General features: G+C 41.1%; 1 protein-coding gene across 3 annotated transcripts in view; it reads left to right on the top strand.

Annotated features, from left to right (window-relative positions):
• hps5 (HPS5 biogenesis of lysosomal organelles complex 2 subunit 2) overlaps positions 1–22,289 on the top strand; it is a 61,080-nt gene extending 38,791 nt beyond the window's left edge. For all 3 annotated transcript variants that reach the window (XM_072592087.1, XM_072592085.1, XM_072592086.1), the window contains exons 15-23: positions 1,669–1,740; positions 2,255–3,078; positions 4,477–4,597; positions 11,844–11,999; positions 12,692–12,811; positions 16,162–16,275; positions 18,305–18,411; positions 19,744–20,029; positions 21,791–22,289. In XM_072592087.1, the coding sequence (XP_072448188.1) occupies positions 1,669–1,740; positions 2,255–3,078; positions 4,477–4,597; positions 11,844–11,999; positions 12,692–12,811; positions 16,162–16,275; positions 18,305–18,411; positions 19,744–20,029; positions 21,791–21,851 (1,861 nt within the window). In that variant the 3' untranslated portion in view covers positions 21,852–22,289. The remainder of the gene's footprint in view (positions 1–1,668; positions 1,741–2,254; positions 3,079–4,476; positions 4,598–11,843; positions 12,000–12,691; positions 12,812–16,161; positions 16,276–18,304; positions 18,412–19,743; positions 20,030–21,790) is intronic.
• Positions 22,290–22,890: the final 601 nt, after the last annotated feature.

Raw genomic sequence — 22,890 nt, 5'->3', positions numbered from 1 at the left:
TGAATGTAGACCATGAAGGTTGGCAGAATTCTTTCCTTTTAGAAACATTGGAGATAAGCTACTTGTCCATTAATTTTGTACAATCATTTTCCAGCATGAATCTACAATAACTATCATTATGACTGATTTACTTTCTGATTTGCTTCCCAGCTACACAAACTAGTGTGGTGAATAAAATGTGATCAACTTTTTCAGCGCAGGTCTCTACTGCTTGTTTTACAGTAAATGATGCTTTTATCCACCATGTCATCAGGGAAGAGGCCTCTGACATCTCTCTCTATCTGTTGACCCTCAGCAGCTGACATCCAAGTTCAGACCTGTCCAGGATCCTGAATGTTATTTGCAAAGACCGAAAGGACAACAGTTTGCTCTAGTCTTTTAACTGTTCAGTTTAGGAAAAATTATTTAGATTGAAGAATTGTTATTGAAAAAATCTCAGAAACCAGAAGTGGAGATAGAGAGCAGAATGCATGAAGGCACAAGTGTGAGGGTTAAATCAGTCTGTGTGTATTGATGGATGTTAATTATAATTTATTATAATAGGCTCATTCATAAAGTCAGCAGGTATGGAATACAGGGAGATTTGGTTATCTGGATTCAGAATTGGCTGGCTGACAGAAGGCAGAGAGTGGTTGTAGATGGAAAGTATTCTGCCTGGAGGTCAGTGTTGAGTGGGCCTCTGCTTTTTGTAGTTTTTATAAATTACTTGGTTAAGGGGTGGGTTAGTAAATTTGCAGATGACACAAAGGTTGGATGTGTCGTCGATAGTATAGACGGCTACTGCAGGCTGCAGCGCGACATAGACAGGATGCAGAGCTGGGCTGAGAAATGGCAGATGGAGTTCAACCTGGATAAATGCGAATTGATGCATTTTGGAAGGTCAAACAAGAATGCTGAATATAGGATTAAAGACAGGAATCTTAGCATGTGTGGAAGAACAGAGGGATCTGGGTGTGCAAGTACATAGATCCCTCAAAATTGCCACCCAAGTGGATAGGGTTGTTATGAAAGCGTATGGTGATTTGGCTTTCATTAACAGGGGGATCAAGTTTAAGAGCCGCGAGGTTTTGCTACAGCTCTACAAGTCCCTGGTGAGACCACACTTGGAATATTGTGTCCAGTTCTGGTCACCCTACTATAGGAAAGATATAGAGGCTTTGGAGAGGGTGCAAAGAAGGTTTACCAGGATGCTGTCTGGACAGGAGGGCTTGCCTTATGAAGAAAGGTTGAATAAGCTCAGACTTTTCTCTCTGGAGAGGAGGAAGAGAGGAGACCTGATGGAGGTATACAAGATAATGAGAGGAATGGATAGAGTCAATAGCCAGAGACTTTTCCCCAGGGCAGGTTTGACTCGTACGAGGAGTCATACTTTGAAGATATTAGGAGGAAGGTAAAAATGAGATGTCAGAGGTAGGTTCTTTACGCGAAGAGTTGTGAATGCATGGAATGCGTTGCCAGCGGTGATGGTGGAAGCAAAGTCATTGGGGACATTTAAGCGACTGCTGGACATGCACATGGATAGCAGTGAGTTGAGGAGTGTGTAGTTAAATTACTATATTTCACATTAGGATTAAACCTCGGCACAACATCGTGGGCCAAAGGGCCTTTTCTGTACTGTATTTTTCAATGTTCCATGTTCTATAACTGTAATATGCTGACTCATTACAGCCTGAGCATTGATAACAAACCTCAGGAGGAGGACCAACTGCAGGAGCTGAAACTGGCAACAGCAGAGGCTGTGTGAGTGTGAATACATGTTTCTTTTTATTGTTACATGTTTAATAAGTACCGACAAATTGTCTGTATCAAGCATCCTTCAAGTAAGTTTAAAGCACAAGTTTTGCAAAATCAGGCCTTCCTCCACACTTTTGTGTAACTCGCAGGACTAAAGCATAATTGTTAGAAGTGGGATAAAACCCCTTTTGCCCTGCCTCAATAGTCAGTCCTTGAATAGATACCCTCACTAGCTCAAAGATTCTGATGCCAATGCAACACCCTACTGCTGCCTTGACTGTGGTCAGTTAATTTGCCTTTGTTCACTATTTGTACCATAGATTTTTTTTTTCTTCTGTATTGATTACTAGTAAATGCTGTTAAACATGTAGATTAATAAGTCTGATTTAAAGATCTAGGATCACTTGTGTTTCAAATTTAATGAGATGTGAGATTGCTTGGATCAGCAATATCTAAAACTGAGAGTTGGCTGGCTGGTCTGTAACTAGATTTACTTGTTGCTTGTGATTTTTTTTCATAGGAGTAAATTACAAAATCCCCTGGTTTTGTTTGAAACCTCGCTTCTGAAGGAAACACTCCAATGTTGGCTCCCTCATTTGGAAAAAACATTTCGATTTGAAGTAAAAAGTCAAACTCTAAATGACTCCTCAGAGGTGGAGTCAACAGTATTCAGTCATCCGGATTCAGCGATATTTACCTGTAGAGAGATGGAGATGCCAACAGTACTCAATCATCAAGGAGAAGAAAACAAGTTAACAGCGATTAGCCACCAAGAGAATAAAGAGGAACCAGCAACATTCCTTCAAAAAGAGGGGGAAGACTCAACACCATTATGTTCTCAAGAAGAGGAGGAGCAACCAACATCTCGTACTAGCCATGAAGAACCAGAGGTGTATTCTGACTTGCTTCACCATCAAGAGCAAAGAGAAGAGTCACTAATGTTCAACAATCAAGACCAGGAGGACAGAGCAATCCTAAAACATGGGAAAGGAGCAATGGAGAAGGCAGTTGCACCCAAGGATGCAGTGGTAGATAATGATCCTTTTTCATCTGAATTGTCCAGTGTGCCCTTTGTCACCACCCCTCCCTGCAACATACCAGTAGATCTCTTTAAGGACATGACAGAACTGAGCACTTTATGTTTTGAGTTAGGAATATTTGAAAGTATGATGAAGGATAAATCCACAGCAGTGGAATTGCCCGAAGATGGCACTGCAACTCAAGCCTGTCTGTATTTGCGAAATTATTTCTTCCTGTTAGACTTGATGAGAGTGAAGCGTAGCATCACAGCTCATAACTGGTCCACTCCTTGGGTGTGGCAGACACTCATCCTGGGTTTGCAAGGTAAGTTTCTAACATTGATTTCATACCTCTGCTGCTTATTCTGAACCCCCGCCTCTCATTCTCCATTCTTTATCATAAACAATAAGACCATAAGACATTGGAGTGGAAGTAAGGCCATTCGGCCCATCGAGTCCATTCTGCCATTTAATCATGGCTGATGGGCATTTCAACTTGACTTATGTGCACTCTCCCTGTAGCCCATAATTCCTTGCGAATTTATCAATCTCTGCCCTGAAGATGTTTAATGTCCCGGCTTCCACTGCGCTCCATGGCAATGCATTCCACAGGCCCACCACTCTGGCTGATGAAATGCCTCCTCATTTCTGTTCTAAATTCACCCCTATGTGCTCCCAGCTATCTGTTGATCCATGTTATGTGATCATACACACATCAGGAAAACTGCCTTAATGATGTGTCTTTATTTGACATCAAACAATTTTTCTCTGATTAAGGGCTGCACTGTCCTGCTTCCATTTTCTGTCTTCTAACCTGATTGCAGTTTGAAATCTGTGACGGTGAAAGGCTCACTAGTAATCTCTACCTTGATTTCCTGAGGCTATTGCCCAATTCAGGTGTCATTGAAATACCAGTAGGATTTCAGCAGACCTATCCTCCGAGTGATTAAGACATGCAGACAAGGAGAACTCAGAATCTTTGTTAGAGCATGTATACTTGCTGATGTTACCTGGTGCTACAGTAAACTTTGCACTGGGTTAGGGAAAGAAAAAATCACTGAAAGCTCCTTTTGATTATTATTTACAGATAAGTGATAAGTGATAGAAATATTTGGTTGTATATGTTTAACAAAGACATTTGTACACCATTGACATCCTAACCTATGCTGTCTCTGTCTCATTCCCTTGAAAATACGTTATGGAAAGTGACAAATGGGCTGTGCAGAGCAGAGAAAAACACATTGATTCCTCACCAAAGAGAAAAAAGCAAAAACAAAGTGCCAGCAATGGGAAGAGTTGAATGAGATGCAGTTTAAACAGTCTGCTTTTAAGTTTTGGACTGTTGTATGTCAACATTACCTATCCCTGTGAATGTAAATGTTCACAAATGCCACTGCTGGGAAGAGGACTAACATGTTGTGATGATAAGTTATGGTGGGAATATCTGTCTGTAGCATTGCAACTTTGTGGTGGGAGGAGGACTTCACCTTGTCACCAGTCACTGTGCATCAGGAATATCTGTGATTACTTGGGGCCTAGCCTATAATTGGAGAAACCAAGGGCACCGAGACTAATTTGGAACTAGCTAGTTGCAGCTGGCAGTAGTTAGAGTGGTGACAGATATGAAGTACAGTCCTTGATGAACTGGTTTTGCAAAATCAGACACTGGGACAAGGGCAGACTCAAAGCCTGAATAACTCAAATTTAATCTATTTGCTTACAGAGAGAACACAGTTTCACTCCATCTCCAATACCATTAAGGATGGAGATCTGCCAAAAGTGCTGAAGTTTCTCAGTGGTGAGAAGCAGTTACAGAGTCCTTTCCTATTAGCACATGCAGCCAGGTAAACCTGTTTTATTATGTTATAAAACCAATATATTTTAATAGGATGTTTCACTTCCTGTCAGGAATCTTGTTCCTAAAAGGATTCACTCCTATAGTGGGATCTTTGCATTGAAACAATATTCGTTTTCTTTCTCTCTTTCTCTCTCTCTCTCTCTATCTCTATCTCTATCTCTCTCTCTCTCTCTCTCTATTTCTCGCACTCTTTACTGTATTGTATTATGTCACTGTTTTATATCACCATTAAGGCGCTATTACAAAGCTATTAATCAGCCACCTTTTCAATTTTAGAATATTGCTCTGTCCAATTCTGACTGTAATTTGGTACTGTTGGCCTTTGTCCAATATTTCCTAGCTTCATTGCCTCTTAATTTCCTCCTTCAGGACTTTGATTGACAAGAGTTGCTTGTTATTCATTCTGGGATGTGAATATTGCTGGTTGGGCCAGTATTTATTGCTCATTCCTAATTGCCCTCAAGAAAGTGGTGGTGAGCTGACTTCTTGAATCGCTGCAGTTCAGTCGGTGCAGGTATATCATCAACGCTACTAAATTGGGACATTCAGGATTTTGACACATAGCACTGCTCCTTCAGTGCTGCTGTTTCCAATTCAGGATAGTGAATGACTTGGAGGGGAACTTGCAGGTGGTATTGTTTCCAGGTATCTGCTGCCCTTAACCTTCTTAGATGTTAGTGGTCTTGAGTTTGGGTGGTGCTATCTAATAATTACTGCAGCGCATCTTGTAAATGGTACACACTGTTGCTTCTATGTATTAACAGTGAAGCGTAGAAATATAGAAAATAGGTGCAGGAGTAGGCTATTTGGCCCTTCAAACCTGCACCACCATTCAACATGATCATGGCTGATTGTGCAATCTCAGTATCCCATTCCCACTTTCTCTTCATACCCCTTGACCTTATTAGCTGCAAGGACCACATCTAGCTACCTTTTGAATAAATCTAATGAACTGGCCCCTACAGCCTCCTGTGGGAGAGAATTCAGCAGGTTCACAACTCTGAGGGAAGAAATTCTTCCTCATCTCTGTCCTGAATGGCCTACCCCTTATTATTGGACTGTGATCCCTAGTTCTGGACTTGCCCAACGTTGGGAGCATTGTTGTTGCATCTAACCTGCCCAGTCCCATCAGGTTTTCCATGAAATCCCCCTCAATCTTCTAAATTTCAGCAAGTACAGGCCCAGTCGTTCCCCATTTGTCAGTCCTGCCATTCCAGGAATCAGTCTGGTGAACCTTCGCTGGACTCTCTCAATAGCAAGAATGACCTTCCTCAGACTAGGAGACCAAAACTGTATCAAATATTCAAGATGTGGCCTCACCAAGACCCCAAATAACTGCAGCAAGACATCCCGACTCCGATACTCAAATCCCCTTGCTATGAAGGCCAGTATGCCATTAACTTTCCTCACTGCCTGCTGCACCTGCATACTAACCTTTAGCAACTGTTCCACCATGACACCCAGGTCTCGTTGCACCTTACCTTTTCCAAAACTGTCACCATTTGGATAATAATCTGCCTTCCTGTTTTTGCAACTAAAATGGATACATTCACATGTATCCACATTCGAGAGGAACCTTGATTATCTAAAGAAGATCTCAAGATCCCGATAGAAACATTACATCAAAGAGGTGTTTCCAACACTGATCGTGTCTTTTATTTACAATGATTAAAAATGAACCTGGCCGACTGAAGTGCTGCTAAGAACAGTCCTGGTCATCAGTGGGAGCCCAGGCACAGTTTCCAAATGATTGACTTCCTGTCCTCTCCGTCTCTCCACACTTTCCCTGGAGTTCTACACAGGGGTGTATCCTAAGCCCTCCTTCACCAGACAATAATCTCTCCAGCAATCTCCTGTACAGGGCAAAGGTGGAACTTGTCAAAACTTTGCAGTAAAAAGGTCTGTGTGTGTGTTATTTTGAGACTCAGTCCCTCAAAGGCAGCAGCAGTCTTACTGTGGAGGGGGGGGTGTGGGGCGGGGGGGTTTGGATAGGATAGCAGGAAGCTTCAGCAACCCTGCAGGCCCCTTACACACTGTGTGTGTGTGTGTGTGTGTTCAGAAACAAACCCTGAGACAGAGAGAGGGAGCAAGGATAAAGGAAACTTCTGAAAACTCTGAGCCCCAGAGGAGAGGCATTGAATCAATTAACCAAATAGTCAGTTATCCAAATGATAGTGCCTGCCCATCTCATTCGGATAAACAAGGTTCCTCTATATATTGCATTTACCAAGTATTTGCCCACTCAGCCAGTCTATCCAAGTCACCTTTTGGCATCCTCTTCACAAAATGCACTGTCACTCAGCTCAGTGTCATCTGCAAATTTGGAGATATTGCATGCAATTCCTTCATGCAAATCAGTAACTAATATTGTGAACAGCTAGGGTTCCAGCCCTGGACCCTGCAACACCCCACTCACCACTGCCTGCCACTCTGAAAAAGGCCTGCTTATTCCAACTCTTTGCCTCCTCTGTGCCAACCGGTTCTCTATCCATGTCAAGACACTACCTCCAATTCCATAATTTGGAGATGCCAGTATTGGACTGGGGTGTACAAAGTTCAAAATCACACAACACCAGGTTAAAGTCCAACAGGTTTAATTGGAAGCACTAGCTTTCAGGGCACTGCTCCTTCAGGTGATTGTGGAGTACACAATTGTAAGACACAGAATTTATAACAAAAGTTTACAATGTGATGTAACTGAAACTATACATTGAAAAATACCTTGATTGTTTGTTGAGTCTGTCATCTGTTAGAATGACCACGATAGTTTCACTTCTTTCCTGAGAAAGAAGTTAACCGAAGAATGCAACTTTTAAAATAAGTTTTGTGATTTACATATGTAAGAAGTGAAACTATCATGTTCATTCTAACAGAAGAGAGACTCAACAAACAATCAAGGTATTTTTCAATGTATAATTTCAGTTACATCACACTGTAAACTTTTTGTTATAAATTCTGTCTTAAAATTGTGTACTCCACAACCACCTGATGAAGGAGCAGTGCCCTGAAAGCTAGTGCTTCCAGTTAAACCTGTTGGACTTTAACCTGGTGTTGTGTGATTTTTTAACTCCAATACTATAAGCTTTAATTTTCCTTACTAACATCTTGTGTGGAACCTTGTGTATCTGGACTTTGAAAAGGCTTTTGACAACATCATCTACTGATGCACCCTTGTCTATTTTGCTGGTCACATCCTCAAATAAATTCCAGAAGATTTTTCAAGCATGGTTTCCCTTAGTTGCTGACTTGGACCGATTCTGTCCCCACTTTCCAAACTTTCAGTTCTTAAATCTTTCATAATTGGCTCCAGCATGTTCCCTGCCACAGCTGTCGGACTACCCCAATTTCTCTCTTCCTCCCTTTTTTAAAACACGTGGGGTTACATTAGCTACCTTCCAATCCATTGGAACTCTTCCAGAATGTACAGACTGTTGGAAAATGATCACCAATCTACCGAATGTTGGAAAATGATCACCAATGCATCCACTATTTGTAGGGCCATTTCCTTAAGTACTCTGGGATGCAGAGCATCAGGTCCTAAAAAAATCTTATTAGGTTTTAATCCCATCAATTTGCACAATTCCATTTTATCCTTCATGCTTGACCTCAGTCCCTTAGCATTTCTTGAAGATTATTTGTGTCCTCCTTAGTGAAGACAGATTCAAAGTATTTGTTCAACTGGTCTGCCATCTCTTTGTTATCTATTATGAGTTCACCTGATTCTAATTGCAGGGGTCCTACATTTGTCTTCACCAGTCTTTTTCTCTTCACGTATCTATAGAAGCCTTTGCCTTTTGTTTTTGTTTTCTGAAAGCTTACTTTCATATATACTTCCCCTTACGAATTAAACCCTTTGATCTCCTCTGCTGAATTTTAAATTTCTCCCAGTCCTCAGTTTTGCTGCTTTTTCTAGCCAACTTATAGACCTCTTGTTTGGCTTTAACACTACCCCGTTGGCCATGGTTGAGCCACCTTCCCTGTTTTACTGTTATGCCACGTAGGGATGTCCAGTTGTTGAAGTTCATTCATGTGTTCTTTAAATGTCTACCATTGTCTCTCCACCGTCAACCTCTTAAATATATTGTCTAAGCTATGTTTCTCTGGCGTTTGCAACCCTTTTCTTGTATCCATCTAATAAAGAAAAGTGAATCCTGTTGAGAACCAGCTTCCTTTGAGGAAAGTAAAAGGCCCTAACAAGATGGACTTGTTATTCTTTTTCTTGCATTGAAGAGAGACTGTTGAATTAAAGTCATAGAATCATAGAGATGTACAGCATGGAAACAGACCCTTCGGTCCAACTCGTCCATGCCAACCAGATATCCGATCCCAATCTAGTCCCACCTGCCAGCACCTGGCCCACATCCCTCCAAACCCTTCCTATTCATATACCCAAAGAGCATCCCACCCAGACATCTCCTCACAACACTGCATTTATCATCGCTGGTCAACTTAGCCTGCATATCCCTGAACACTGCAGCCAATGAAGCATGGCCAATTCACCTATCCTGCAAATCTTTGGACTTTGTCGCAGACGTTGGAACAAATTAATTGAAGGCGAAATACTGGGAACGAGGTTCTGTTCTTATCTCAGTCTATGGATGAGATTTGAGGAGGGTGAGAGTGCATCATGCATTGCAGCTTTTTCCACACTGGGATTTTCCTCTTTTCTATTCCTGAAGGGAGATAGCAGAGATTCCATCCAAAGGATCTTGCAAGTCACGTTAAAAATAATGTTAGTGGAATTGAACCATATATGAATTTCAAGTTGCTGAATGACATCTTTTCTGTGTTGTGGGTTTCACAATCCTCATTATATGACAGCAGCAACAAAAGCTGCCATTTCCAGACTCGATAACCAGTGCAATTTAAACAGGGGAAAGCTAGCAAACAGCCAACACAAACCACATTCTGCCATTTAGGCTTCGTGCCTTCATGTGGTCCCCTGGGTCATATCTCAGGCTTAAGAAAAACCTCCATAATGAATGTGTCATAACAAAGGGTCTGCAGCCCACCTTCTCCCTTTCCAGATGCTGAAGGATTGGGGCTACATTGCTAGCATCTTGTGTGCCTTAGTACAAAAGAGATCCACAGGGGTAGGGAGCCAGGGGCAAAAATCTCCCTGCATGACTTACACGGTGAATCCCTCCGTACATTTCACTGTGTAGTTCGTTATTTAAACTTTGGAGTTAATAAATCAGACTGAAATAAAAACCAGCCGCAGCCACATTTTCACAGCCAGTGAAATTTGCAGTTAAGGTGACCTGAACACATTTGCATTCCGTGCAGATTGATGCAGAACCTGAAAGGTTTCCTTTTGCAACTGTTGTTACACTAAAAATTTCTCATAGCACTTCCAAAGCAGCTTCTTGGTAAAATGGCCCATGATACCTGAGAGGATGATATACTGTGCTGTGCAAGTCTGGGTTTTAAAACAGCAACACATTTACAAAAAAATGCTGGCAATGTTTTTATCCAGCCACCTTGAACTGCGAGTGTACACTGGAAATATTCAAGGTTCCTGCCTGGTTAGTAAAAGTAGAGCCAGGGAAACAAACGTAAAGAGATATTGAAGACAGCAAATGTTCTCCAAGATGTTAATCCATAAAATTCCTTTAAATCAGAATAAGGCAAGGGGCCAGGTGCTCAAACCAGTACAAGGTACATTTCGGACTGTTAGTGAAAAGTTTTTCTCTGAGAAATGAACAAGCTTGAAATCGATTCTCCAATAGAACAGTGAAAGCAAATATTCTGGAGTCATTTCTGAAACTTTGGAGCTGAGCTTTAATTGAGTCAATTGAGGTTAAGCACACACCGGTGGTTTGTTACCTGAGCACGAAAAGTTTACTTGATTACTCCAAACCTGTAAAAAAAGAGACTTAAGGACACAGATATGGGAGCAGTGAGACTTCACTCTGCAAATAAATCAATTCCAAGTAAGGTTTCCTCCTTCACCAACTGGCTATCAAGAATATAATGGAGACAGGAGAATACTGAGAGGAGAGTTAATTGGCGTGCATAAAATTATGAAGGCATCTAGGTAGAGCAGATAGGAAGGACCCATTTCCTTTTAAGAGCAAGTTCAATAGTCGGGGTGAACAGATTTAAAGTAACTGGCAGCAGGATTGCAGAAGTTGAGGAGAATTGTTTCTTCCAGAAGGTGGGGCTCTGGAACTCAATATCTGAAAGAATGAGAGAGGCTAATTTAATTTAAGAAATGAGGCTATTGAGACCTACAGCTGGAAACTGGAGGGCTCTTGTGGCACAGTGGTAGTGCTCCTACCTCTGAGCCAGTAGATCCCGGGTCAAGTCCCACCCGCTCCAGAGTTCTACAATAACATCTCTGAGCATGTTGATTAGAAAATATTCCTTTGTAGGCATGATGGTCTGAACAGACAGCTTCTCTGCCATGAATTTACAATTTGATTTGTTGCTGTGTTCCATTTTAAAAAAAAATGGATCTTTGTGGCCACGTGGATTACAATAAAACAGTCTAGATATATGAATCCTATATACAAGATATTGGAACCCAAACAGAGAATTAATTGATTTGTTGACCAATTTAAGATACAGTGATGCAAGTTACAACTGGCATGAAGAAGAATCAGATGCTGGTCTGTTTGGAATAAGGACAGCCCATCCAGAATGGGGACACCATTTTTGTACTTGAATGTGACACTTGTTGTATGTTGGCTAAGAAATCAGGCCACGTGATTTGCTCACACCATTGTTCCCCACTCCTAATCAGGTCTTCAGCTGCAGTAATGCAGCTTCTGATACTCTGCCTCAGCAATACAGCTCTGTGGGTGCCATGATCTTGGGGTTTTAATGCTGCTAATTTCCAGGTCTTGCACCAGTTGCTAGCCAGCAGAATGGAAACTTGCTGGGGGCAACGCATGTCAACTGCACCAGATTGGCATATCCCCCGTGGCACACGAAACCCATCTGAAACCCACTTGCATCTTGGAAACTGATACCTCACAAGGAAGGCTCTTCATACTATCATACTGATGCAAGCTCTTTGGAAGAGTTGACCAACTTGGTCTTTGACCCCAGTGATCTGTCTTTGTTGGGCTTACTATTTGCAGCATCGTAAATGTAACATTTTAACAATAATTCAGACATTAGCCCTTTAGTGCGTTCCTGATTGAGATTGTGACCCTCTATTGAAGCCCAAGTTTAAGGCTTGTTGATAGCCATATCCTCTGACTGAATTGTGTATGTGATCTCTGCAGAATGTATGAGAAATTTGGTGAAATTGCACTGAGGTCCTTTGTCCAGTTCTATCCTCACATTCTCCCATCTGACATCAAGGAATTATGTCAGAAACAACCAGCTCACTTCTTAGCATATGTGGATGACCTGCTTAAATCCAAGCCGGAGGACCAAAGGTTAGTATGATCAGCTGGTTCTCTTGATTTATAAATGTAACCATACTGCACATCTCGTAGAGGAACACAGACAAAGTAGATGCTGTTTATTATAGTTTCCATTTTATGCAGGTACTGCTCTGTGAATCACTGAAAACTTTACAAATGAGTTCCTTTTCAATGGTACAGCAATTTCATAACGTGAATTCAGTCTACATTGAGGAGAGCAATATTTAACCCCTTTCCTTTTTCATTATTTTCCAATTTCAAGCATTTAAGTGTTGGAACAAACTGAAGGACCATTAGAAATATCCACTTCCAAAATCAATGAAATTCCTCAGTTCAGAGTTCAGTTCCTAATTTAACCTACATTGGTGATATTGCATCTGTTGAATTTGGATTCTTAACCTCAAGGAATAGAGCCAGAATTGAAAAGTGTTTGAGCTCCTCAATGCTATCCAATCCACCCCAGGCGTAAATATGCCTCTCCATCTTAGGGCTAAGGCTGTATCATTTTGACTGTGAACATTGTAGCACAATACTTGGTAAAATATCCAGCAAGCATTTCAGCTTTTAAAGAAGAGGTGCAGAATGAGAGGAAATTCCTTTTGTGAAAAAAGTGAAAGTGGTCTTCATTTCAGTATATGCAGTGTCCTGTGCAAATAATTGGCTGATCCTGAACTGAAGCTTTTCTGTCTGTTTTGTGTGAGCAGATTGCATCTGTTGGAAACCATTCTTCAGCCTAAATCAAGGAAATTAGATTGGCTGCAACTCGCTGTCTCTCATGATGCTCCCCAAAGGATTGACACCACTGATATAGATGGAAATCCCAGGTAAGAAGGAAACACAAGTACTTGCTGTGGGCACAGTACATGATGCTGTCCTTTTTATAAGTGGTTAGCACTGCTGCCTCACAGCGCCAGAGACCTGGATTCCATTCCCGCCTCGGGCAAATGTCTGTGTGGAGTTTGCATGTTCTCCTCGTGTCTGTGTGGGTTTCCTCCGGGTGCTCCGGTTTCCTCCCACAGTCACAAAAATGTGCAGGTTAGATGAATTGGCCATGCCTAAATTGCCTGTAGTGTTAGGTGAAGGGGTAAATGTAGGGGAATGGCCTGGGTGGGATGCTCTTCGGAGGGTCGGTGTGGGCTTGTTGGACTGAAGGGCCTGTTTCCACACTGTAAGTAATCTAATCAAAAAAATATATAATTTACAGTGCACTAGGTATGTGATTAGAGTAAATGGTCTAGTGCATGGTGACCGATGCTATATGTTAGTGTCTATCTGTGCTTATGTGAATGTGACTTGTTTTCCCAAATTTTGTCAATATGCTTTAAAGTTCTGAAGGTTAAACATTGAGTGGTAACAAGTAATTTGACACAATTAACTTGTCATGTATCATCCAGATAAAATCCTGTAATATTTCATTCTCATAATTTAAAGAATGTGTGACTTCCAATTGGCACAATTGCTGAGGATGTTTGATTGTTCCGTCAAGATGTGTCAGACGTCTGATTAATATAATTGGTGCAGAGCAGAAGATTTGGGTTCTCACTGCAAATTGGCATTATTTCCTCCAGGGCTTTGGTTTTATTCCCGTTTAGATTATACTTGCAGTAAACACTACTGGGAACTGAAATGTCTATCTATATTCTCTATTGGAAATAGGTTAGCAAAGCCTAGGTTTAACAGTATAATCCTGAATTTGTAACTAATACTTACTGGGAAATAGATGGTAAGAGATGTCTGCATGAGGTTTTTTGTTTACTCAGAGTAAAACCATGCAGTACAAACTAAACAATGTAGTCTGATTTACTTACAGCTGAAGTAATGCATAGAAGCAGAAGATGTTAATCTGCTCTTTGTCTTGGCATCTCATATTAGCTAATTATCAGAAACACTGACCTTACTGTTTTGCTATGAGAGAGAATTTGGATTTTTATCCTCCGTATTACACAAGAGGCTTGAAAGAAAGAAATGCATTTATATGGCATTTTTCACAGCCTTGTGTCCAAAAGTATGTTAGTAGTCACAGCTGTACTACAAGAAATAAGAATGATGAAGAAGAGTATCCCTGGATAATTTATAATGGGGTACATTTTCCTAAATACATGTAATTTGTAGCTCAGGTTGATAAGTATGTAAGCTAGCTCACTGAGCTTGAAGGTTTGTTTTCAGATGTTTTGTCACCATACTACGTAACATCATCAGTGAGTGTCTCTGGTGAAGTGCTGGTGGTATGTCCCGCCTCTTTATTTAATGGAGCTGCATCAAGACATTATTTCAATGAGCTACGTTCACACTGCGGCTCCCAAGAACTACAAAAAGCAGAAGAAAAATATCTATACAAGGTTTTCAAGAAAAACAGGTATCCAATAAACGCAATCTGCCAATTCCTCAGAAATAAGCCCAAGCAAGCAGACACAACACAACCAAAAACTATAACCACACTACCTTACATCAAAGATGTATCAGAATTGACTTCCAGACTATTCAGACCCCTTGGCATCATGGTAGCCTACAAACCTACCAACACACTTAAACAGCAACTAACAAACCTAAAGGATCCATTAGGTACTACCAGCAAAACTAACGGTATTTACAAGATACCATGCAAGAACTATATTTTTAAAAATGACATCAGAAAAACAAGCAGGAAACATGCCACCAGGATAAATGAATACCAACTGGCCACCAAAAGACACGACCCATTATCACTAGTTTCTATACATACAGACACAAAAGGACACCAATTTGACTGGGGCGAAACAAAGACATGCACGAGAATTCTTAGAGGCATGGCATTCTAACCAGAACTCCATCAGTAAACATATTGATTTAGATCCTGTCTATCTTCCCTTAAAAAGAACCCGAAATTACATCACCCATCTTAAGAGACCAAGACCTATATATAGTGAGGTGGGACATACCACCAGTGCTTCACTGGAGACTCTGATGTTATCTAGTATGGCGACAAAACATTTGATAACAAACCTTCAAGCTCAGCGACCTAACTTACATGTATGTGTAATTTATGTTTTGTCAGATAATTTCTTAATCAAATTGCTAAATTTAAGACTAGCTTGAAATCTTAAATCATATCATAAATCATATTTTGTTGAGATTTCGTCTCATGCCAAAGAACTTAAATCTCAATCTATCTCAACCGTATGTGTTAGCATTCCCATCTGCAATATGCATTGCATTAACTCAACAAGGTTCTTTTTAGAGCACCTTTCAAACCTGTGCATCCTACCACCTACAGGGACAAGGGCAGCAGATGCATGGAAACACTACCACCTGCAAGTTCCCATCAAACCACACGTCACCCTGGCTTGGAATTATACTGTTGTTTCTTCATGGTCTCTGGATCAAAAATCATGGAACACCCTCCCTACCATACTGTGGGTGTCCCTACATCCAAGGACTGCAGGAGTTCAAAAAGGCAGTTCACCATTGTTTCTTCCTGGGAAACTGCAAATGGCGAATAGACCCTGTCCCAGCTGACAACATCCAGTTTTCATGAATGAATAAATAATAGTATTCAAGCTCTCCGGATTTCCGAGTAATTAGCCATTTCTAATATTTCATTCTCAAACATCTCTATTAAAATATGGTTTGTTACAGTCCTGTCGTTCTCTGCATTTCACAATTCCCAGAGGCAAGATGAATGTGTGTGTGTGATTGGTTTAAAAAAAATGCATGCAATTTGACACATCATCTTTTGACTTTGCAGAGCAACAAGGAGAGAAAAAAAGTCACAAAGTTAAAAAGAAAAATTTTGTCTTATTTGGACTGTATTATATGGGCTCCCAAAATACTCAATTTTCAGCTGTACCTTTTGCAATATGGAGACTTTGCTGTACATAATTGGGTGTAGTATTTCCTACTGATAAATCTTAACCACAACTCGCTTGCTGTTCAAAATAGTCCCATGGGATCCTTTACATTCACCTGAGAGCGTGCACAGAGCCTTTGGTCAGGTGGTGCATCTGAAAGTTGGCATCTCTGACTGTGCATCCCACCTTGGAGTGTCGGTCTAAATGTTTTGCTGAAGTCTGAAGTGGGACATGAACTCTCAGCCAAAGTGCTTCTGCTGCGCTGAGGAGATACGAGAATGTTTGATTTGGATTTGCAATGTTCATTTGAAGTTTAAATAAATTGTGCTCTTGGTTTACTCTTTCAGGCCTCACTCCCATCGTTTTACGTGGGGCTATGCTCAGCTGATCAGTTATTTTATTCGACTTCCAGGAGATCTTGAGACAAAAACGAAAATGTTAGACATCTGTAAATCCTATGGGTAAGTTCACTAGCAATGTCGTTGATACCTTCTGCTGTATCTCTGCCAGAGTGTAGCGAGTAGTGTTAAACTATAAGGATCAGAGAATTCCAGTGCCATTATGTGCTCAGTTGATTTATTCATGACCTATGGGGCACTATAATTAACTTGTTTACAGGATTAGATCTGGAGTAGGAATTCTTTTCCACCAAATACTCAGCCCATCATTTCTGTGTGTTTTGCATGCCATTAGAATATGGGTGTCCGCTGTGATGTCGCAGTTCATAGAATCAGAGAATCCCTACAGTGTGGAAACAGGCCCTTCGGCCCAACAAATCCATACTGACCCCCTGAAGCATAACCCACCCAGACCCATTCCCCAACCCTGTTGTCCTCTATTTACCCCTGACTAATGCACCTAGCCTACACATCCTTGAACACTATGGGCAATTTAGCATGGCCAATTCACCTAACCGAGACATCTTTGGATTGTGGGAGGAAACTGGAGCACCCAGAGGGAGACCCATGCAGACACTGGGAGAATGTGCAAACTCCACACAGACAGTCGCCCAAGGTTGGAATCGAACCCGGGTCCCTGGCGCTGTGAGGCAGCGGTGCTAGCCACTGAGCCACCATGCCACCCCTTCATTCAACAAGTTGTTGAATTGCTCCTGCAAACTCACTGTCTGAATGTGTGTAAAGAATCACTAATTGTCAGAGTTGCAGAAAATTTGTCTTTACCTGTGTCCCAGCAGGTGTCTGCAATGTTGAGAGATAGTGAGTGTTTACTGCTTTCTGCAAATGGGGATCTTTTGCAAATGTCCATTAAGTTAAGCCTCAGCTTTTCAGTCATAATGTTTCAAAGGGCTAGAAGCTGCAGTGCTCTTTGGGATGTGTGCCTTACAAAGAACGTATCTTTTAAAACTAAGAATATGAAAATACCTTGAGGCATGTCAGAGTATCACATGGTGTGTAGACGAAAGCAAGACCATGAAGTGTAGGAGCAGGAGTAGCCCATTTATCACAATGAGATCATGGCTGATCTGGTAATCCTCAACTCCACCTTCCTGCTTTTTCCCCATCATCCTTGATTCCCTTACAAATTACACGTTCACTTATCTTGCAGTTTCTTAATTTCCTATTGAGATTTCAATCCTTGGGCTGTATATCTAACATGGCGTGAATTTTGTAAATATTAAGTCATTGAGTGAAACATGCTGCACTGGAATAAATTAAATATTATTGTAAATTCTGTAAAATTCACGTGGAAATTTTGAAAAATGTTTTAAAATAGTTCACCTTTTGGATAGAAAATGCTGAATTGAAAATGTGATAAATGAGATCAAGTTGTCAATGAAGGGAGAAATGAAGGAAAGGTGAACTGCATTATGCCATAAAAGATGGATACTTCACAGTGCATTGGAGGAGAGATGGCTGATAATTTGAAGACGTGGATAAATCTCATCTGATTCCTTGTTTAGCCATATAATTACCAAAGCTGATGTCAGTAGGTGGTGCATGATAATCTGGAGTAAGAATGGCCTCACTTAAAAGTATGAGTAGTAAGGAGACAGCAAGCCGGGTGAACTATAGGGTGGAAATTGAGGGGAAGCACTATAGCTAGGAATTGGAAGGAAGTGGGGAGTTACACAGGGGGGATATTGGAGAGAACAAGATAAGTGCCATAAACTTGAGAGGGCAGTGTAGGAGATAAACTGTGTAAAAGGAAAAAAATAGAATCCATAAGATGGAGGAGAAGAGATATTGAGATTGCAGGGCAAATATGGGGAGAAGTCCAAAAGTTGGGAAGGGCAGGAGAAGTGGGATCAATAAGGAGAGGTGAGTAATTCGCAAGTAAGGTAGTGAAAGAAGTGGAGAGTTTTGGTCATGGAGAGAAAAAACATCTCTAAGTAAGAATGCTGTGTCTATCCTGAGGTGATGATTAATTAGTGGAAAATGAGACATGTTCAGAAGTTTACAACTAGCTTATTTCCATAAGGTTAAATAGAGAAGTGGCTATTGTTTAACATGCGCTGCTTTGCATTCACAGGTTCTGGCCTGCGTATCTGTCACTTTGTCTGCAGTTAGGCCGCAGAGTTGAAGCTTTCACTGTCATTGTTTACCTGGATGATATCAGTCTACTTGATGAACAGAATGGTTTGTATTTCATTGTCTAATCAAATTGCTTACATTTATTTAAATTTTGTTTTTTTTGGACTCACTTCCCAAAGTCTTCAGTTGTCTCAAGTCCTCCTTGAAGGTTCTGGACATCTATTTTGATTCCCCAGTAGATTTGCTAGGCTGGTACTGACTCCTGATGAAGAGCTTTTGCCCGAAATGTCGATTTTACTGCTCCTCGGATGCTGCCTGGACTGCTGTGCTCTTCCAGCACCACTAATCCAGAATCTGGTACTGTTTGAGGCTGAAGGAATTCTATTTAGACAATTGAGTTAAATAGTAGAGAAGGAAGAGGAGAAGAAAGGAAGACTTGCATTTATATAGCCAGTTTCCTGACCACTAGATGTCTTGAAACACTTTACAAAGTTGAAGAAATATTTTTAAAGTGTAGTCAGTTTGTAAGTTGTAACAAGTAGCCAACTTGTACAGTGAAATTCCCACAACAGCCATGGGATGAAGACCAGATAATCTGTCTTTGTGATATTGATTTAGCATTAAATGTTGAGCAGGACATTGTGTGACTTTTAACTTTGTACATCCACACAACACCAGGTTATAGTCCAACAGGTTTAATTGGAAGCACTAGCTTTCACAGTGCTGCTCCTTGTGGTTGTACCATCTGATGAAGGAGCGGTGCTCTGAAAGCTAGTGCTTCCAATTAAACCTGTTGGACTATAACCTGGTGTTGTGTGATTTTGAACGTTGTACACCCCAGTCCAACACCGGCATCTCCAAATTGTGTGGATGGCTTTGCTGCTCTTTTTAAAAAGTGCCATTGGATCTTTTGCGTCCAACAAGCAGATGGAGATTCTGTCTAATGTCTCATCCAAAAACAGCACCTCTGACAATGTAGTACACCCTGCATTCTCTCCCAACCTCAGTACTGCTTTGGAATGTCAACCTTGATTTTCGAAACTGGACTTTAACCAGGAGCCTTGTTGACTCGGTTGAGAGATATGTCAACTACTGAATGTTGCCACTTTGTGTTAAGATTGCTAGCAACACTGTATTGTGTTTCTCTGGACAAATTCATTTTTGTCTTGGAATCTGTATAAATCTGGGTAGGAATCTGTCTAAACTACTGCCCTGTCAGGGTAACTCTATCTCGTGCATTGGCCTGAGTAACCTGTATTTGAATCAATCTGCACAAATCGTGTTATCTTGAATAAATCTGGTTGGATTGAGTGTGTTGAAACTTCACAGTCTTGTGTTATAGGCTGGTCAGAGTGAGAATGCCTGTTGTACTGTCCCATTCAACTATTTGAATTGGTTTTGGGAAAGTTTTAAAAGTTATGGTTCTCCCTTGTTTAGGTCTGATTCCTGAGACTCTGGAAGAGTGGAAATTCATTCTGGAGCTGGTTCGGAATCATCAACGCATCAATCTCTGTCCTGCTCTGGAGAATGGAGACGGTGTCATCAATGGTGACGCTGATTGGTCAAACAGTATCACCCTAGAGAATGTAGCTGTGCTCCTTGCAAAGACAATTGGCCCAGACCGAGCACACTCAGTCTTACAGGACTGTGGCCTGCACGGGAGCATGTCTGAGAGATTCAGCAGAGTATGTGACATCCTAAGAATTGCAGAGAAAAGGCAGAGGTGAGAAGGGCACCAAGCCCAGTTTTCAATTTGTCATCCTAATAAACTAAGATATTTCCAGTGTAGCACACAGCTGAAGGTACAGATTTCTACTCTGTGATGTGTAAATTGGAGTGCTCAGACAATTGGCCATTCTGCCTCTGGGTTGATGAGGGAATATCATTTGGAATTGCCCATGAATCATCTCCAACTACAACCTTATTTCCCTTTCTCAAATTATTGCATGTGTTGACGTTTTTCAACTCTGCTCACTTACCCCATAGTTCAATGAATTTATCTCTTCAGTCTGATTTCTGCCCTTCACAACAGCAGCTAATCCGCTCTGCTCAAAGTTACCATTAATATCCTCTGCGGTTACAGCCATAGTCCTTTTAATGCTCTTCAAATTTGCCATAGCATTCATAACTACACTGTCTTCCTGGCATATCTCTTCTGTGGCTGACTTCTGTCTCGCAACCTCAGCAAGCCTGGGTACCATACATCACAGGAGGAGGCCATTCAGCCCATAGTGCCTATACCAGTCTGCATCCTGTGCCTTATAGTTAGTTTTTAGTTCACCAAGGATTCATTGTTGGTGACCTCCCTTCATTATTGTCATCCGCAGATGAAGTGTCAGCTCCAATACAATGAAATACAGCGGATGCTGGAAATCTTGTCTGGCAGCATCTGTGAAGGGATAAACACAGTTATTGTTTTAAGTCCTGATGACTTCTTCACATGGCACCTAGCTCTATTACTCTTTCAGTTCCCATAACTGGTTTGATTTTGTCATTTTACTTGTCTTAGAAGTTTTCAAAGAGCCAAAATTTCCTTTCATTGAAGATCAAAGAAACCAAAATCATTGTTTGCAACCTCTCTGCATCTTGTCACAGATTCTCAGTACTCTCCCTGGCTGTCTGGTCAGACTGGAACAACTTGTGACTTGGAGCTAAGCTTACTCTCGAATGTCTCATCTATCACCAAACTTCTCTAGTTTATTCATTGTAACTTTCTAGAACGATTATTCAGGTCTTTGTTAAGTAGATTTTCTTAAAATCTTTAATACTGGCTTTCTAATCTCTACTATTTGTAGTTACAAATATTAAAGCAAAACTTAGCAATTGGGTCTTTGTTACCCAGTGCATTACCCAGTAAAATCCTAATCTATTGAGCCTGCTATCACAAATAGGATGATGGAATTCCTATTGCAAACAGATCAGCTATAACTTTATTGAATGGCTGAGCAGATGCGCGGGGATATATCTGAACCTAACTTGTATGTTTGACTTCTTTACACCACACGTCTGCAATTGTATTCGTTTGTCTGACCAATCTCGATTTCCTTGCCATTCTTCCTGCCTCACTTTCCCTACAGGTATCCAGAAGTACTTGGCTGTCTCACCCCTACTTTCTTTCCATCAAACCCTGTAGTGTGCCCCTTACTCTTAATTGTAGAAGCCTCCTTGAAGCCACTGCATTGACCAAACTTGATCATCTGTCCTGACTCTTCAATACTGACCTGACATTTGTTCTGTTTCTCTGTGAAGGTCATTGTGATGTTTCTGTACGCGCAATTTGTCTTAGACTTCCACCTGAAAAATTGCATGTCTCTGGGTGTTGGATAAGAAGACTGGTTTTATTTACCATTTTCTCACAAAATAACAATCTGCTCTGTACGATCATTGTCCAGGCTTGAGAGGTCACGTTTCAAAGCAAAGGCCAAAATAAAAATTGTGTGATTATCCACGCTGTTGTGACTGACTGCCCTGTTTTCTGTTTCAGGGCTCTTGTCCAGTCCATGCTGGAGCGATGTGATCGTTTCCTGTTGTCTCAACAGGCATAGAGGAGCCAAATGAAATGGTACTGTGGACGTGTTCAGCTACCTTCTCGAGAAAAACTGCCCTTTTTGTACAAACTTTGCTTCCTGCTCATCTCCAATGTGCAATAATCTACTGATTCTGGTTTCCCAATCCCATTGCTAGTTTGGAAACGCTAACTTTCAAGAAATTTGGCACAATGGCTGGTTTACTCCTTGATGCTTGCCTGTTAAAGGTACTTGTAACAAGACTATTACAGTTTACCTGTGCCTTCTACTTAATAACTAGCTGAGGACTAGACAATCTGTTCATTGGGTTGAACATCTTGTCCTTGTGTGTTGGGTATATTGTATGTTGGGACACCAGTTGCCGTGAACGCTGACTAATTGCAAATATCATGAGTATGCTTTCTTCATCTGAGGAGAGAAAAGGTGTCAGACTTTTGAATAAACCTTATAATCTATGATTTGAAGCCGTGTGTTCTTTTTTCATTTGTGGGATGAGAGTATTGCTGGCAAGATGAGTATTTCCATAGAACAGAATCCCTACAGTGTGGGAGCAGGCCATTTGGCCCAGTGGGTCCACACCAACACGGCGAAGAGGTAACCCACCCTATCCCCATAACCAGGAAATTCCCATGGCTAATCCACCTGGCCTACACAATTTTGAATTGTGGGAGAAAACATGGAGCACCAAGAAGAAATCCACACAGACGAGGGGAGAATATGCAAACTCCACACAGTTGACTGAGGATGGAATCGAACCCAGATCTGTGCCCTTGTAAGGCAGCAGTGCTAACCACTGAACCACCATGCCACCCTTCACTAATTGTCTTTGAGAAACTTGGTTGGAATATCTAGAATACTGCATTCAGTTTTATGTAATACACCCCTGGAAAGAAATATGAGCTTTGAAAAGCTTGATGCATAAATTCAACAGATGGCACAGTTACATTTCAAGAACAGCTTGCACACACTTACATTGTATTGTCCAAATTTTAAAAGGTTGATGGATGATCTATTTGGGGAGATTTCCAAAATTGTAATTTGATAGATTTCATCCCAA

Source organism: Chiloscyllium punctatum, chromosome 22, assembly GCF_047496795.1.
Source record: "Chiloscyllium punctatum isolate Juve2018m chromosome 22, sChiPun1.3, whole genome shotgun sequence".
NCBI classification, from domain to species: Eukaryota; Metazoa; Chordata; class Chondrichthyes; order Orectolobiformes; family Hemiscylliidae; genus Chiloscyllium; species Chiloscyllium punctatum.
Note: the sequence above shows the minus strand (reverse complement) of the source record. Positions and strands in the feature narration are given on the sequence as shown.